The 18,550-nt window shown below is 36.2% G+C and overlaps 1 protein-coding gene across 1 annotated transcript in view; it reads left to right on the top strand.

Annotated features, from left to right (window-relative positions):
• CFAP54 (cilia and flagella associated protein 54) overlaps window positions 1-18,550 on the top strand; it is a 295,719-nt gene that overhangs the window by 229,357 nt on the left and 47,812 nt on the right. Inside the window, exons 62-64 of the mRNA XM_029206275.1 lie at window positions 7,894-8,067; window positions 9,491-9,714; window positions 18,254-18,427. Of these exons, the coding sequence (XP_029062108.1) occupies window positions 7,894-8,067; window positions 9,491-9,714; window positions 18,254-18,427 (572 nt within the window). The remainder of the gene's footprint in view (window positions 1-7,893; window positions 8,068-9,490; window positions 9,715-18,253; window positions 18,428-18,550) is intronic.

The following is an 18,550-nucleotide window of genomic DNA, read 5'->3' on the forward strand; positions in this document are numbered from 1 at the left end:
CTTCCTTCCTTCCTTCCTTCCTTCCTTCCTTCCTTCCTTCCTTCCTTTTCCCTTTTATTCTGAGCCATGTGGATGAAAGGCTCTTGGTGCTGCAGCCAGGAGTCAGTGCTGTGCCACTGAGGTGGGAGAGCCAACTTCAGGACACTGGTCCACAAGAGAGCTCCCAGCTCCACATAATATCAAACGGTGAAAATCTCCCAGAGATCTCCATCTCAACACCAGCACCCAGCTTCACTCAACGACCAGTAAGCTACAGTGCTGGACATCCTATGCCAAACAACTAGCAAGACAGGAACACAACCTCACCCATTAGCAGAGAGGCTGCCCAAAATCATAATAAGTCCACAGACACCCCAAAACACACCACCAGACGTGGACCTGCCCACCAGAAAGACAAGATCCAGCCTCATCCACCAGAGCACATGCACTAGTCCCCTCCACCAGGAAGCCTACACAACCCACTGAACCAACTTTAGCCACTGGGGAGAGACACCAAAAACAACGGGAACTACGAACCTGCATCCTACAAAAAGGAGACCCCAAACACAGTAAGATAAGCAAAATGAGAAGACAGAAAAACACACAGCAGATGAAGGAGCAAGATAAAAACCCACCAGACCTAACAAATGAAGAGGAAATAGGCAGTCTACCTGAAAAAGAATTCAGAATAATGATAGTAAAGATGATCCAAAATCTTGGAAACAGAATAGAGAAAATGCAAGAAACATTTAACAAGGACCTAGAAGAACTAAAGATGAAACAAGCAATGATGAACAACACAATAAGTGAAATTAAAAATACTCCGATGGGATCAATAGAAGAATAACTGACACAGAAGAACGGATTTGAGACCTGGAAGATAAAATAGTGGAAATAACTACTTCAGAGCAGAATAAAGAAAAAAGAATGAAAAGAACTGAGGACAGTCTCAGAGACCTCTGGGACAACATTAAATGCACCAACATTCGAATTATAGGGGTTCAAGAAGAAGAAGAGAAAAAGAAAGGGACTGAGGAAATAGTTGAAGAGATTATAGTTGAAAACTTCCCTAATATGGGAAAGGAAATAGTTAATCAAGTCCAGGAAGCACAGAGAGTCCCATACAGGATAAGTCCAAGGAGAAATACGCCAAGACACATATTAATCAAACTATCAAAAATTAAATACAAAGAAAACATATTAAAAGCAGCAAGGGAAAAACAGCAAATTACACAGAAGGGCATCCCCATAAGGCTAACAGCTGATCTTTCAGCAGAAACTCTGCAAGCCAGAAGGGACTGGCAGGACATATTTAAAGTGATGAAGGAGAAAAACCTGCAACCAAGATTACTCTACCCAGCAATGATCTCATTGAGATTTGATGGAGAAATTAAAACCTTTACAGACAAGCAAAAGCTGAGAGAGTTCAGCACCAACAAACCAGCTTTACAACAAATGCTAAAGGAACTTATCTAGGCGAGAAACACAAGAGAAGGAAAAGACCTACAATAACGAACCCAAAACAATTAAGAAAATGGGAATAGGAACATACATATCGATAATTACCTTAAATGTAAATGGACTAAATGCTCCCACCAAAAGACACAGATTGGCTGAATGGATACAAAAACAAGACCCATATATATGCTGTCTACAAGAGACCTGCTTCAGACCTAGAGACACATACAGACTGAAAGTAAGGGGATGGAAAAAGGTATTCCATGCAAATGGAAACCAAAAGAAAGCTGGAGTAGCAATTTTCATATCAGACAAAATAGATTTTAAAATAAAGACTATTAGAAGAGACAAAGAAGGACACTACATAATGATCAAGGGATCGATCCAAGAAGAAGATATAACAATTGTAAATATTTATGCACCCAGCATAGAAGCACCTCAATACATAAGGCAAATACTAACAGCCATAAAAGGGGAAATCGACAGTAACACATTCACAGTAGGGGACTTTAACACCCTATTTTCACCAATGGACAGATCATCCAAAATGAAAATAAATAAGGAAACACAAGCTTTAAATGATACATTAAACAAGATGGACTTAATTGATATTTATAGGACATTCCATCCAAAAACAACAGAATACACATTTTTCCCAAGTGCTCATGGAACATTCTCCAGGATAGATCATATCTTGGGTCACAAATCAAGCCTTGGTAAATTTAAGAAAATTGAAATTGTATCAAGTATCTTTTCTTACCACAATGCTATGAGACTAGATATCAATTACAGGAAAAGATCTGTAAAAAATACAAACACACGGAGGCTAAACAATACACTACTTAATAACGAAGTGATCACTGAAGAAATCAAAGAGGAAATCAAAAAATACCTAGAAACAAATGACAATGGAGACACGACGACCCAAAGCCTATAGGATGCAGCAAAAGCAGTTCTAAGAGGGAAGTTTATAGCAATAGTATCCTATCTTAAGAAACAGGAAACATCTCGAATAAACAACCTAACCTTGCACATAAAGCAATTAGAGAAAGTAGAACAAAAAACACCCGAAATTAGCAGAGGGAAAGAAATCATAAAAATCAGATCAGAAATAAATGAAAAAGAAATGAAGGAAATGATAGCAAAGATCAATAAAACTAAAAGCTGGTTCTTTGAGAAGATAAAAAAAAATTGATAAACCATTAGCCAGACTCTTCATGAAAAAAAGGGAGAAGACTCAAATCAATAGAATTAGAAATGAAAAAGGAGAAGTCACAACTGACACTGCAGAAATACAAAACATCATGAGAGATTACTACAAGCAACTCTATGCCAATAAAATGGACAACCTGGAAAAAATGGACAAATTCTTAGAAATGCACAACTGCCAAGACTGAATCAGAAAGAAATAGAAAATGTGAACAGACCAGTCACAAGCACTGAAATTGAAACTGTGATTAAAAATCTTCCAACAAGCAAAAGCCCAGGACCAGATGGCTTCACAGGCGAACTCTATCAAACATTTGGAGAAGAGCTAACACCTATCCTTCTCAAGCTCTTCCAAAATATAGCAGAGGGAGGAACACTCCCAAACTCATTCTACGAGGCCACCATCACCTTGATACCAAAACCAGACAAGGATATCACAAAGAAAGAAAACTACAGGCTAATATCACTGATGAACATAGATGCAAAAATCCTCAACAAAATACTAGCAAACAGAATCCAACAGCACATTAAAAGGAACATACACCATGCTCAAGTGGGGTTTATTCCAGGAATGCAAGGATTCTTCAATATACGGAAATCAATCAACGTGATATACCATATTAATAAATTGAAGGAGAAAAACCATATGATCATCTCAATAGATGCAGAGAACGCTTTTGACAAAATTCAACACCCATTTATGATAAAAACCCTGCAGAAAGTAGGCACAGAGGGAACTTTCCTCAACATAATAAAGGCCATATATGACAAACCCACAGCCAACATCATCCTCAATGGTGAAAGAGTGAAAGCATTTCCTTTAAGATCAGGAACAAGACAAGGTTGCCCACTCTCACAACTCTTATTCAACATAGTTTTGGAAGTTTTAGCCACAGCAATCAGAGAAGAAAAGGAAATAAAAGGAATCCAAATCGGAAAAGAAGAAGTAAAGCTGTCACTGTTTGCAGATGACATGATACTATACACAGAGAATCCTAAAGATGCTACCAGAAAACTACTAGAGCTTATCAATGAATTTGGTAAAGTAGCAGGATACAAAATTAATGTGCAGAAATCTCTGGCATTCCTATACACAAAAGATGAAAAATCTGAAAGTGAAATCAAGAAAACTCTCCCATTTACCATTGCAACAAAAAGAATATAATATCTAGGATTAAACCTACCTAAGGAGACAAAAGACCTGTATGCAGAAATTTATAAGACACTGTTGAAAGAAAGATGATACAAATAGATGGAGCAATATACCATGTTCTTGGATTGGAAGAGTCAACATTGTGAAAATGACTCTACTACTCAAAGCAATCTACAGATTCAATGCAATCCCTATCAAACTACCACTGGCATTTTTCACAGAACTGGAAAAAATTTTTTCACAATTTGTATGGAAACACAAAAGACTCCTAATAGCCAAAGCAATCTTGAGAACGAAAAACAGAGCCTGAGGAATTAGGCTCCCGGACTTCAGACTATAATACAAAGCTACAGTAATGAAGGCAGTATGGTAGTGGCACGAAAACAGAAATATAGATCAATGGAACAGGATAGAAAGCCCAGAGATAAACCCACGCACATATGGTCACCTTATCTTTGATAACGGAGGCAGGAATGTACAGTGGAGAAAGGACAGCCTCTTCAATAAGTGGTGCTGGGAAAACTGGACAGCTACATGTAAAAAAATGAAATTAGAACACTCCCCAACTCCATACACAAAAAGAAACTCAAAATGGATTAAAGACCTAATAGTAAGGCCAGACACTATAAAACTCTTAGAGGAAAACATAGGCAGAACACTCTATGACATACATCACAGCAAGATCCTTTTTGACCCACCTCCTAGAGAAATGGAAATGAAAACAGTAATAAACAAATGGGACCTAATGAAACTTAAAAGCTTTTGCACACCAAAGGAAACCATAAACAAGGTGAAAAGATAACCTTCCGAATGGGAGAAAACATTTGCCAGTGAAGCAACTGACAAAGGATTAATCTCCAGAATATAAAAGCAGCCCATGCAGCTCAATAACAAAAAAACAAACAACCCAATCCAAAAATGGGCAGAAGACCTAAGTAGGCATTTCTCCAAAGAAGATATACAGATTGCCAACAAACACATGAAAGGATGCTCAACATCATTAATCATTAGAGAAATGCAAGTCAAAACTACAATGAGATATCATCTCACACCAGTCAGAATGGCCATCATCAAAAAATCTAGAAACTATAAATGCTGGAGAGGGTGTGGAGTAAAGGGAACACTCTTGCACTGCTGGTGGAAATGTGAATTGGTACAGCCACTATGGAGAACAGTATGGAGGTTCCTTAAAAAACTACAAATAGAACTACCATATGACCCAGCAATCCCACTACTGGGCATATACCCTGAGAAAACCATAATTCAAAAAGAGTCATGTACCACAATGTTCATTGCAGCTCTATTTACAATAGCCCGGAGATGGAAACAACCTAAGTGTCCATCATCGGATGAATGGATAAAGAAGACGTGGCACATATATACAATGGAATATTACTCAGCCATAAAAAGAAACGAAATTGAGCTATTTGTAATGTGGTGGATGGACCTAGAGTCTGTCATACAGAGTAAAGTAAGTCAGAAAGAGAGACAAATACTGTATGCTAACACATATATATGGAATTTAAGAAAATAAAATGTCATGAAGAACCTAAGGGTAAGACAGGAATAAAGACACAGACCTACTAGAGAATGGACTTGAGAATATGTGGAGGGGTAAGGGTAAGCTGTGACAAAGCGAGAGAGTGGAATGGACATATATACACTACCATACGTAAGGTAGATAGCTAGTGGGAAGCAGCCACATAGCACAGGGAGATCAGCTCGGTGCTTTGTGACCTCCTAGAGGGGTGGGATAGGGAGGGTGGGAGGGAGGGAGATGCAAGAGGGAAGAGATATGGGAACATATTTATATGTATAACTGATTCACTTTGTTATAAAGCAGAAACTAACACACCATTGTAAAGCAAGTATACTCCAATAAAGATGTAAAAAAAAAAATTTTACACATCTCTCACTAGGACTAAGCTTAAGCATCTTTTGTGTGAACTTTCTGCCTATGATTTGCTCTTTTTTTTTTTGCGGTACGCGGGTCTCTCACTGTTGTGGCCTCTTTTGTTGTGGAGCACGGGCTCCGGACACACAGGCTCCGGACGCGCAGGCTCTGCGGCCATGGCTCACGGGCCCAGCCGCTCTGCGGCATGTGGGATCTTCCCAGACCGGGGCACGAACCCGTGTCCCCTGCATCAGCAGGCAGACTCTCAACCACCGGCCCACCAGGGAAGCCCTTTTTATTTTGGGTGGGGGGGGGTTGGTTTTTTTCCGTTGCCTTTTCTTTAAAAATTTTTAGAAGCTCTTAATTATAGAAATCAACCCTTTAACTGTGATATTATTTGCAAATATATTTTTTCAATTATCAGTTATTATTTAGCCTTCTTTATGGTGGTTCTGTCCCATGAAGAAACTTTTTATTTCTAAATGGTATACATTATTAACCTTTTCTTTGATAAGTTTTGCATTTATGTCATAGTTAGAAAGGTTTTGTCCCTATTCTGTGACTATGAATTAGTTCTCCCATGGACCCTTTTACTAATTTATGGAAACCTATTTGGAATATGTAAAAAATAACAAATGGATATAATTTTAGTTTTTCCAGATGGCTACCCTATTTCTGTACTTTTTACTCATTTCCTATTGATCTGTCTATTCAGGTTTCAGTACCACACAGTTTTAAGTATTGTAGCCTTATAATATATTTAATATCTATTAAAGTAAATCCCCACTCATTACTCTTTCTTTTCAAAATTGTTTTTCTTGTGTTTTATGGCTTTTTATTTTTACTTTGGAAGCAGCTTGTCTAGTTAAAAAAGCTCTCTCATAATTTCATTGGAGTTTCATTGCCTTTATATTTTATCTTAGAAACAACATTTTTCTTCTATTGAGTCATCTTAACCAAGAATATTTTATGTCCTATATTTTTTAGTTCATGCCTTTTAAAAAAATATTAGTCCCTTAGGAGTGTTTTAATGTTTTCTTTAAATAGATCTTGTATACTTATTGTCAGGTTTATTTCTGGATATTTTACCTTTTTATTGGTATTGCAAAATTTTTTCATTAGATTTCTACTGGTTGTTGTTCTCGTGTGGAGGCTATTGATGTCTCTATATTACTTTATTATCTTTAGGTATTCTTCTCCACTTTATCTTTTTTGAGCAAAGTCTGGGTCAGTAAATGTTTTTATAAAGGGCCAAATAGTAAATATTTTACACTTTGTGGTCTCTGTTGCAGCTATTCAACTCTGCTGTGTTAATGTGAAAGGAACCATAGACAAAATGTAAATGAATGAACATGGCTGTATTCCATTAAGGCTTTAGTTATGGACACTGACATTTGAATTTCATAAACTTTCACATGTCACAAAATACTATTTTAAAAATTTTTTCAACCACTTAAAAATATAAAGACCATTCTTAGCTCATGGGTCATACATAAACATGCATGTGCCTGATTTGTCCCATGGAGTATAGTTTCTCCCTTATGGATTTAGTTAATTCATTTGAAATGCCATCAAATTAATGCCTGTATTTATTCAAGTTTCCTTTTTCTTATTTTTTGGTAATACAAACAATGCTGCCATGAGTATCTTCTGCAAGACTCCTGGTACACATATATGAGTATCTGCATTTAAAATTTTATTAGACCCTGCCCAGGAATTTGCTTTCACAAGTGCTGTATGAGAATTCTGGTCTCTTCACATTATTAACAATATTTATTATTTTGAGATTTTAGTTTCTGTTAATTCCTGAGGAATGTGAAATGGTATTTCATTTTAAATTGCATTTATCTGATTTTTAATGAGGCTAAAAATTTTGGCCATTTGGGTTTCCTTTTCTATGAGTTGCCTGTTGAAATTTTTTGCCCATGTTTCTGTTGAACTAGCTGACTTTTTCTTATTGATTACATAGTAGACAAAAAATAATTTGTGTATTCTAAATATCTTTTCTCAGTCTATGGTTTGTCATTTAACTTTGTGTTTGGTGTCTTTTGTGATATAAATTTTTTTTTAATTGAATGCAGCCCTAAGCGTCAGTATTTCGTTTATGAGTTTGCCTTTTCTTTTTTCACATATGGTTATTTTTCAAGGAAAGCGTATTTGTATTCCAATTTTTTTTTTTTTTTTTTTTTTTTACTTTCAGATAACTACCAAGTTGCCTTCCAGGCTGCCTGTACATTCTCTCACCCTAGTGATGAGATATATGAGAATGCAGATACTGGGGAAAAATCCCCAATTAAAGTGGATATTACATGGATTCTTCTGCTGCGCTATTATATTCACCTGCAAAGAATTAATAATATGAGCAAACTGCTAGGTAGGCCTTTTCTGTGTTAAGAAAGAATATATTCCTTTCCAGGAATATATTGTTTAAACTTATTGTTTAAGTCATATTTCTTATTTAGAATTATAAAATACTTTTGACTTCTTTCTGAGTGAACTCTCATCAGAAGATGGAAATTTTAGGGGTTCTTAAACTGAGATACGTGGACCTTTGGATAGAACTGTATTTCAATGTATTTAAAAACGTCCTTAGAAGGAGGCAACCAGAGGCATCCCCCAAGACTGCCAAAGTGGTGTGGGGGTCAAAACGGTTAAGAATCAGAGTGACCATAATGTGACAGCTTATAAAATGAACAAGGTGAAATTTTGGCTTTAAGGAGAGAGTGTTCCAGTATCCAGTATGTTAAGGGGAAGATAGGATATTTAACTCTACAAAGTTTTGGATTTTGTTCAGTTTTTTTTCTTTTAAATCATTGATTTAAAGATCTAAAGAATATCCAGAAAAACTTGTATAATCTGCTTTAAATCAGTTCCTCCTATGTTTTTGTGACAATGTGTTTATCTGTGCCCACAAAATTGGTGATTCAGTGTTGCTTATTGGCAAACAGTTGGAAAAGACAGGTTGACCATGCCAGCGCCCAGTGATGGAGAAGCCAGCAGGGCAAATAGGCCGAGTCACGGGGTGGCTCAGCATGGTTATTGGGAGTTAGCAATGGGATGGACAAGCACTCGGAAAGGTGTTGGGTAGAAGGTGCATCCTGATGGGGCCAAGAGTTCAATGTCAAGGAAGTGGACATGAGCCAGCGCAGCAGGCCCTGGTGATGCCCTCCCCTTTATCAACTCAGCTCACTTCTGGATCCACCTGTGGGTGCTTCCCATGTCAATCGCCCACATTTTACTGCTTTCTGCTTTGGGCTTTCTCAGAAGTTACTATGGCCCAGCATGCAGGCAGGACAGCCTGGAAGTACCAGGGATTCCACACACTCAGCAGTAACCTGAGGTAGGGAACTGGTAGATAGTTGTAACATTGATGGAACAATGTTACATGTTTTTTCCAGGAGGTCCTCAGCAGGACTGAGCCCTCCTTGTCCATAGCTGTAGCCCTTTCATAACTCACTCTCATTGGCTCTTTTCTTCTCTCTATCACACTTTTCCCGTTCTCTCACTTGACATTGGTTTTCAAATAAATTACTTGCACCTACATTTTTGCTTTAAGGTTTTTTTGGGGGAAAACCCAAAATAAGACAACTAGATAGAATATTTTGCATTGCTAAGCTTGGCCAGAAGCAATTCTATTAGTGTATAAGCTTGAAAAATGGAGGAAGGTCATGGGCAGCCACTAGCGGAGGTGGGGATATACAGGAATAAAGTTAATGATAAAGGCCAACAATATTGAGACCATTTTGTTATCTAACATGACTTATATTAGTGTTTTGGTTTTTTTTTTTTTCTTTAAGCATCTCTGAAGCCAGGATCTGGAATGTCTTTGCCAGATGACACACTTCTCACTTCTCTTTTCAACTCTGGATTGATTTTGCGCCAAAAAGAAATGCGTTTTTTCCTTAAAAGATTCTTACAGCTATATTCTTCTTCTTGTATTGATGAATTTCCAAAAGAACTATTTCAATTCATAGAAAATCCATCTTTTCCAGAAAAATTCTTATATGACTCATCAAGCAAGGTAATGTTTCAGAACGTTATATGTTTCTGTAAGACTTCTTAGAATCATCCTTATATTTCCGAAAGAAGCACATTAACCTCAATGCTGGCACAAAGGTTTCTAGTTCCCTCAGAGTTCCTGGGAAGGCTTGTTTCTGTTTTACCAGAGAGAGGCCAACCAGACATCCTGGATTTTCTGTTGTCTTATGTCCTGTTCTGCTACTCTCATAAATCTTCAAAATGTCTCAGAATTTTCTATATTCCTACACATAACAGTATCTCTCAGGGAGTCATTTTGCCAAGAAGTTATACAGATTTCAATATAATCACCCTATAAGAAAACTAGACTGAGTTTCTAAATCTATGCCCAATTTCTGTACCTTTGTTTTACACATGTAATAAAAAAAATTCATTCTGTGTATTTTTTGCAATCATGATTGTGATAAATAGTAAAGGGAAGGTTTTTTAAGTAAAGTTAAAAGCTTGAAAGTTTTTTATTTGAGGGGGGCAAGTGTTATTAAATTGGATGGGCTTTCCCAAAATATGTAATATGGAAACTTCTTTTAAGTTACCTATTGAAGAGACATAAAAAGAGGAGTATGAATGATGTTTTTTTTTTTAAGCTACTGGGGTCTTGAATAATAGTAGTTTTAAAATAAACTATCAAAATGGATGAATTGGAAGACACAGAAAAAGTACAGAGTTTTAGTAAAAATAGAGATTTGTTTCAAATTTGTTATATTCAACAAGCATATGTTGAATACTAACAATATGCCAGATACTTTTAGCTGGTAGAGGAAGCGGGAATGGATAAGGCATAGTCGCTGTGCATAGCTCTGGTGTGGTAGCAGAGAGAGATGGGTAGAGTTATAGCACAAAGGAAAATTGCAGCACTTCAGGGATGCTTTTAAAGAGAAAATGGCAGGGTTAACAGCAGAAAGAATATGAAAATTAAAATGTTATTTCTACTGTCAATAGCGTGTAGGGCTGATTGGCAAAGTGTAAACGAAAGGCAGTTATCCAAGAAAGAGCTGATGGAGTAACCAAGCTTATGACCATAGGAATGGAAAGGAAGAGATGAATGTAAAAGATATGGCTTCAGTAAAATTGAAAACAAAACAAAACAAAACAGCTTAGTGACCCTGTGTAGATGGAAATTGAAGACAAGAGAATGATCAATGTTTATTTCATCATTTGGAACCTCTGTGATCATTAGAGCATGGTAACACCATTAGCAGATACAGTGGAGGCGAGAGGGTGAGAATGTGGAGAAGGCTGGTATGTTCAGCTCTGAGATAACAGAGTTTGAGATTATACTAGAAAACTGAAGAGGACATAACGTAAGTTTTCAATATGTATTTGTGAAATGAATAAATCAAGTCATTTGCATAGAATTCTTTCTAAAATAGGAAAAAAACATTCATTTATTTTGAATTGTCTTGACTTTGGACTTCACCATACAGTACTTTAATTTTTATAATTATAGACTTGCCCATACCAGACACGTTCATGTTTCTGTTTTCAACTATCCGAGAGAAGTGACCTGAAAATGTGGCTTGTTCCAAATGGGAACCTTTTCTCATTTTATCCTACTGGATTATAGTAACCTTATGTTTGGGGTAAATGATAATAAAATTCTTTTTTTTAAAAATCATTCTTTGGAACAAGAGAGTAGGGTGACTGTGAATAAACTGTGATTTTAAAAAGTAGTGGAAAGACCTACTAAGGAATATTTAAGAATTCAGTTAAAGAAGTGATCCTCAATTGGGGTTATGGAGTTGGCCCCAGGGCAGTGTATTGGAATCCACATAGGAAGATTTTTCAAATTACTTTCTGGATTCTGGGGTATTGGGATGGCCAATACTCAGCATCTCCATTTCCTGCCCCAGATTCTAAATCTTTGAGAAATAAAAGAGTAAGCCATGGTGGAAATTAATAAATATCCAACTTTATGAATCACAAAGTTGATATTGTAGGATATGGTTTGTATTTACTGGTAAATGGTCTCCCTAGTCGTGATCAGCAAAGTTTACAGTTCTACCAATCCAGGCTTGGGGGTTTTGGCAGGGAGAGGGATCGTTACAGGCCTACTTAAAATCTGTGGGGACAGAAACCCTTTAAAATCTGTTGCATGAAGGAGCAGAGACTGTTCACTACCTACAAACAGTATGCTCCGAAGCAGAGAGAGCAGAATAATGCATATTCAAAATTATTTTTCTCAAATTCACCAATCAAGTAATTCTCTTGAGGGAGAGGAGTGAGAGGAGGTAGAAAGGCCAGGAATGTATCATTGATGTCTGGCCCTCCACAGTGCAGGAAACTGTGGAGTGGGGTCACATCGTTTCCATCTAACACCAGAGTCTGGTTCACCCATCCTCGGAACTGAGACTACCTTGAGGTTTACTGCCACATGTCCCAGACACTTCAGGTGTTTTGGAGTAGGGGAGAGAGAATGGGAAGGTTGAGAACTATAGTTTCAATGGATGTATTCTTGTGAATATTTTATAAGAGTTGGGAAACTAATATGTGTGATTTCGTAAATACTGTCCTGAAAGGAGCTTTGCTTGAATATTTCAGTATTAAGGGCAGCCTATCATTATCCAGTTCCTAAGGATGACGCTCCAAACATACAACCTTGAATACAGTGTAAATATTGATACATGTGATATTTCGAATGGTAGCAATATTATCAAAGAGTTGTTTCACCTGCTCTTTTTTTTTGGGGGGGAGGGATATAATTAGTGTAACACTCTCCCAGGATAATCAGCTCTGGAGATCACTGTCACTTGCCTGACAGGTGCAAGCCACCTAATCATGTGTTTGTTTCACTGGCGTAGACAGAAAACGAGCATAAAGCCTTTGGATTAAAAAAAAAATAACCTCCAAGCTTGGCTGATTTTTATAATAACATTTTTGAGCCTTTAATCACTCAGGAGGCTATTTCAGTCAAACTCTTTCCATACTTTGATACAACCTGCTTTTCCCCCACAAAGAAGTAGATGCCTTTCCAGAACCATCATTGCTACATGTCATGCTCATCAGCTTTGTGAAGCTGTATGTTGTCAAGTCTATTGAAGCTTTGTGATGGAAAAACAAAAGTGCTAAACAAATTACATTAAAAATTCCCCAAACCAAAAAGAACATGATTAAAATGCTGCACAATGCTGAGTTATTCATGTTTAGACCGTGATAGACTGCGTAAGGTCAAATATTTGATTAGTGCAAAGTGATTTGTTGGTTATAGGATGTGGCAAACAAGAGTGCTTCTGGTAGGTCTGTTGTTTCATTCCTTTCAAACAATAAATCAAACATATAAAAAGTACTCAGTGTATAGCCCATCAACTAGCTTATGTAATTAATCCCATTAGCAATTAGATATTACATTTTTTAAAGTGAATAGAAAATTCATAATATAAATATAAAAAATATTTATAGGACATTCCATCCAAAAACAGCAGATTACACTTTCTTCTCAAGTGCGCATGGAACGTTCTCCAGGATAGATCACATCTTGGGTCACAAATCAAGCCTCAGTAAATTTAAGAAAATTGAAATCATATCAAGCATCTTTTCTGACCACAACACTATGAGATTAGAAATCAATTACAGGGAAAAAAATGTAAAAAACACAAACACATGGAGGCTAAACAATACGTTACTAAATAAGCAAGAGATCACTGAAGAAATCAAAGAGGAAATCAAAAAATACCTAGAGACAAATGACAATGAAAACACGATATCCAAAACCTATGAGATGCAGCAAAAGCAGTTCTAGGAGGGAAGTTTATAGCTATACAAGCCTACCTCAAGAAACAAGAAAAATCTCAAGTAAACAATCTAACCTTACACCTAAAGGAACTAGAGAAAGAAGAACAAACAAAACCCAAAGTTAGCAGAAGGAAAGAAATCATAAAGATCAGAGCAGAAATAAATGAAATAGAAACAAAGAAAACAATAGCAAAGATCAATAAAACTAAAAGCTGGTTCTTTGAGAAGATAAACAAAATTGATAAACCACTAGCCAGACTCATCAAGAAAAAGAGGGAGAGGACTCCAATAAAATTAGAAATGAAAAAGAAGTTACAACAGACGCCGCAGAAATAGAAAGCATCCTAAGAGACTACTACAAGCAATTCTATGCCAATAAAATGAACAACCTGGAAGAAATGGACAAATTCTTAGAAAGGTATAACCTTCCAATACTGAATCAGGAATAAACAGAAAATGTGAACAGACCAATCACAAGTAATGAAATTGAAACTGTGATTAAAAATCTTCCAACAAACAAAAGCCCAGGACCAGATGGCTTCACAGGTGCATTCTATCAAATATTTAGAGAAGAGCTAACACCCATCCTTCTCAAACTCTTCCAAAAAATTGCAGAGGAAGGAACACTCCCAAACTCATTCTATGAGGCCACCATCACCCTGATACCAAAACCAGACAAAGATACTACAAAAAAAAAAAATTACAGACCAATATCACTGAGGAATATAGATGCAAAAATCATCAACAAAATGCTAGCAAACAGAATCCAACAACATATTAAAAGGATCATACACCATGATCAAGTGGGGTTTATCCCAGGGATGCAAGGATTCTTCAATATATGCAAATTAATCAATGTGATACACCATATTAATAAATTGAAGAATAAAAACCATATGGTCATCTCAATAGATGCAGAAAAAACTTTTGACAAAATTAAACCCCCATTTATGATAAAAACTCTCCAGAAAGTGGGCATAGAGGGGACCTACCTCAACATAATAAAGGCCATATCTGAGAAACCCACAGCAAACATTCTCAATGGTGAAAAACTGAAAGCATTTCCTCTAAGATCAGGAACAAGACAAGGATGTCCACTCTCACCACTATTATTCAACATAGTTTTGGAAGTCCTAGACGTGGCAATCAGAGAAGAAAAAGACACAAGAGGAATTCAAATTGGAAAAGAAGAAGTAAAACTGTCACTGTTTGCAGATGACATGATACTATACATAGAGAATCCTAAAAATGCCACTGGAAAACTACTAGAGCTTATCAATGAATATGGTAAAGTTGCAGTATACAAAATTAATGCACAGAAATCTCTGGCATTCCTATACATTAATGATGAAAAATCTGAAAGAGAAATTGTGGAAACACTCCCATTTACCATTGCAACAAAAAGAATAAAATACCTAGGAATAAACTTACCTAGGGAGACAAAAGACCTGTATGCAGAAAACTATAAGACACTGATGAAAGAAATTAAAGATGATACAACCAGATGGAGAGATATACCATGTTCTTGGATTGGAAGAATCAATATTGTGAAAATGACTATACTACCCAAAGCAATCTACAGATTCAATGCAATCCCTATCAAATTACCAATGGCATTTTTTACGTAATAGAACAAATCGTCTTAAAATTTGTATGGAGACACAAAAGACCCCGAATAGCCAAAGCAGCCTTGAGGGAAAAAAACGGAGCTGGAGGAATCAGACTCCCTGACTTCAGACTATACTACAAAGCTACAGTAATCAAGACAATATGGTACTGGCACAAAAACAGAAACATAGATCAATGGAACAAGATAGAAAGCCCAGAGATAAACCCACGCACCTATGGTCAACTAATCTATGACAAAGGAGGCAAAGATATACAATGGAAAAAAGACAGTCTCTTCAATAAGTGGTGCTGGGAAAACTGGGCAGCTACATGTAAAAGAATGAAATTAGAACACTCCCTAACACCATACACAAAAATAAACTCAAAATGGATTAGAGACCTAAATGTAAGACCGGACACTATAAAACTGTTAGAGGAAAACATAGGTAGAACACCCTTTGACATAAATCACAGCAAAATCTTTTTTGATCCACCTCCTAGAGTAATGGAAATAAAAACAAAAATAAACAAATGGGACCTAATGAAACTTAAAAGCTTTTGCATAGCAAAGGAAACCATAAACAAGATGAAACGACAACCCTTAGAATGGGAGAAAATATTTGCAAACAAATCAATGGACAAAGGATTAATCTCCAAAATATATAAACAGCTCATGCAGCTCAATATTAAAGAAACAAACAACCCAATCCAAAAATGGGCAGAAGACTTAAATAGACATTTCTCCAAAGAAGACATGCAGATGGCCAAGAAGCACATGAAAAGCTGCTCAACATCACTAATTATTAGAGAAATGCAAATCAAAACTACAATGAGGTATCACCTCACACCAGTTAGAATGGGCATCATCAGAAAATCTACAAACAGCAAGTACTGGAGAGGGTGTGGAGAAAAGGGAACCCTCTTGCACTGTTAGTGGGAATGTAAATTGATACAGCCACTATGGAGAACAGAGTGGGGGTTCCTTAAAAAACTAAAAATAGAATTACCATATGATCCAGCCATCCCACTACTGGGCATATACCCAGAGAAAACCATAATTCAGAAAGACACATGCACCCCAATGTTCATTGCAGCACTATTTGCAATAGCCAGGTCATGGAAGCAACCTAAATGCCCATCAACAGATGGGCGTAAAGAAGAGGTGGTACATATATACAATGGGATATTACTCAGCCATAAAAAGGAATGAAATTGAGTCATTTGTTGAGACGTGGATGGATCTTGTGACTGTCATACAGAGTGAAGTAAGTCAGAAGGAGAAAACCAAATATCGTATATTAACGCATGTATGTGGAACCTAGAAAAACGGTACAGGTGAACTGGTTTGCAGGGCAGAAGTTGAGACAGAGATGTAGAGAACAAACGTATGGACACCAAGGGGGGAAAACCGCGGTGGGGTGGGGATGGTGGTGTGCTGAATTGAGCAATTGGGATTGACATGTATACACTGATGTGTATAAAATTGATGACTAATAAGAACCTGCAGTATAAACAAATAAACAAAAACTAAAAAAAACAACTAATACTAAACTTTCTTTGGATTATTTTTATAGAAATATGTTAATATAAATGTTTCAGACATTACATGAAATTTCTAAAAAAAAAGTACTCAGTGTATAGCCCATCAACTAGCTTATGTAATTAATCCCATTAGCAATTAGATATTACGTTTTTAAAAAATGAATAGAAAATTAAATGCCCTATTTTAATATTGACTTCTGTTATAGTTTATTATTATTAGGCCATCATGCTAATAAACATTATAAATATTGAAATAGAAGGTATTTGCTTTTTATTTTTCTCCACTTAGCTAGTTATTAAATATGAATTCTTTGCTAAAATAGTCAGAACCTCTGAAAGGTGCTCAGATATGAAAAAATGTGAGAAGTTTTTTCTGAATCAGTTATTTATCTGATTTTTTCGTGAACTGCTTGACATAGAATTAATCTTTATTAAGCACTTTTAAATGATTATTTAACCCTAATAATCTTATTTATTATGCATTTTGGTCATGTTTTTAGTATCATAGTGCTAATAAATGAGGATTCTGGCTTATCATATCCCTTTATGATAGTCTCTAGACATATTTAAATAGTTTTCACCTTTGATATTACCTTTCAGTCCAGACATGTTTTTTCTTTTATCAGTAGACAACTTGAAAGGTCAATGTATTTACTTCTCTCTTTATTTTTATTTTGAAGACTTTGCATTGACAGTCTTCTATTGAATCTTGAATAGACTCAGAAGTGGAAGGTACAAAGTGTTATAGAAACACCAGGCATTTCTTTCTAGCCACTGACATGTTCCCTTTGGTCACCAAGCCTTTGAGACACCTTAGATGTCAAGAGTTTAGTAGAAGAACTGCTTTCCAGCTACCATGCTGTAATCTTGGGAATAACAAGAAATTAATTTTGAAAATAGTTTGTACTCCATTGAAGAAAAGCCTTTATAGAGTTGAGATATTATTATCACCATTATTATCTCTCTGGCTAGACTCTTATTTTGTTGATATCATTCATGCTTTACTTTCTTAGCTACCTTAAAAAACTAAGTAAATATTTTATGAAGTTGCCAATTGCAGTCTACACATTTATGTTTCTTGAAAACTCCTGATTCAGGGACCAAGTTCCATAAGATGAGCTGGGCCCAGATCCAGCAAGACTAAGCTTACAAATCAGCTACATTCATTTAAAGAGGGAATGAGAGTAATGGATTTTAACCTCTTAGAGCAAAAACTCTGTCTTATTTTGCATATGGTACTGCAAAGAATGCTATTGGAAAATAGATAATAAATTGTAACCAAACCCTAAGTATCTTCACAAGTGAATAAACAAGAAGAAAAGTAGAAGATGTTCTTAGACTACATGGTGACCTTGAGACTGAAATGATAGCATGGACATTTTCCCTCTAGATCTTTACTCTTGAATATTCACCAAAGTGGAAGACATTTGTTGAGTTCACTGGGTTTTGAAATATATTTTTTCTATAAAAGAATCTTCTCTGTGGTAATCAGGGGCAGTTTTAAGACCTACATCCATAAAACAAGCTGAGATGATTCCCCGAGTTTTCCAATCGTCAATATTGAATGAAAATTGAATAAATGTTTTAAATATTGAATAAATTCATTACCAGCAATTAAGCTGATTTTTCTGTTTGTTCCCTAGTTAGGAACAACTGACAGTTCTCTACACTCCAATTTATCATTAAAACTCTTTGCCAGCCCATCGTATGGAGATGTGGTGTCCTCAATTGTAGCAACACAAGCTTTAAACAAAGAACTTTGCTTTCAGTGGTACATTCCTCCCCTGGAAAAACCTCCAAAGGAAACAGAACCTATGGTATGTAATATAATTATAAAGCTAAATCTTACATTTGGATATAAAGTTTAATGAAGCCATTATAACTTAAAGAGTAGAGAAGATCCTCTTATCATATAGACAGAAATATACAGCAATTTAGAA

The sequence above is a fragment of the Monodon monoceros genome, unplaced genomic scaffold, assembly GCF_005190385.1.
Source record: "Monodon monoceros isolate NGI ecotype Baffin Bay Population unplaced genomic scaffold, NGI_Narwhal_1 Super_Scaffold_6, whole genome shotgun sequence".
Classification (NCBI taxonomy): Eukaryota; Metazoa; Chordata; class Mammalia; order Artiodactyla; family Monodontidae; genus Monodon; species Monodon monoceros.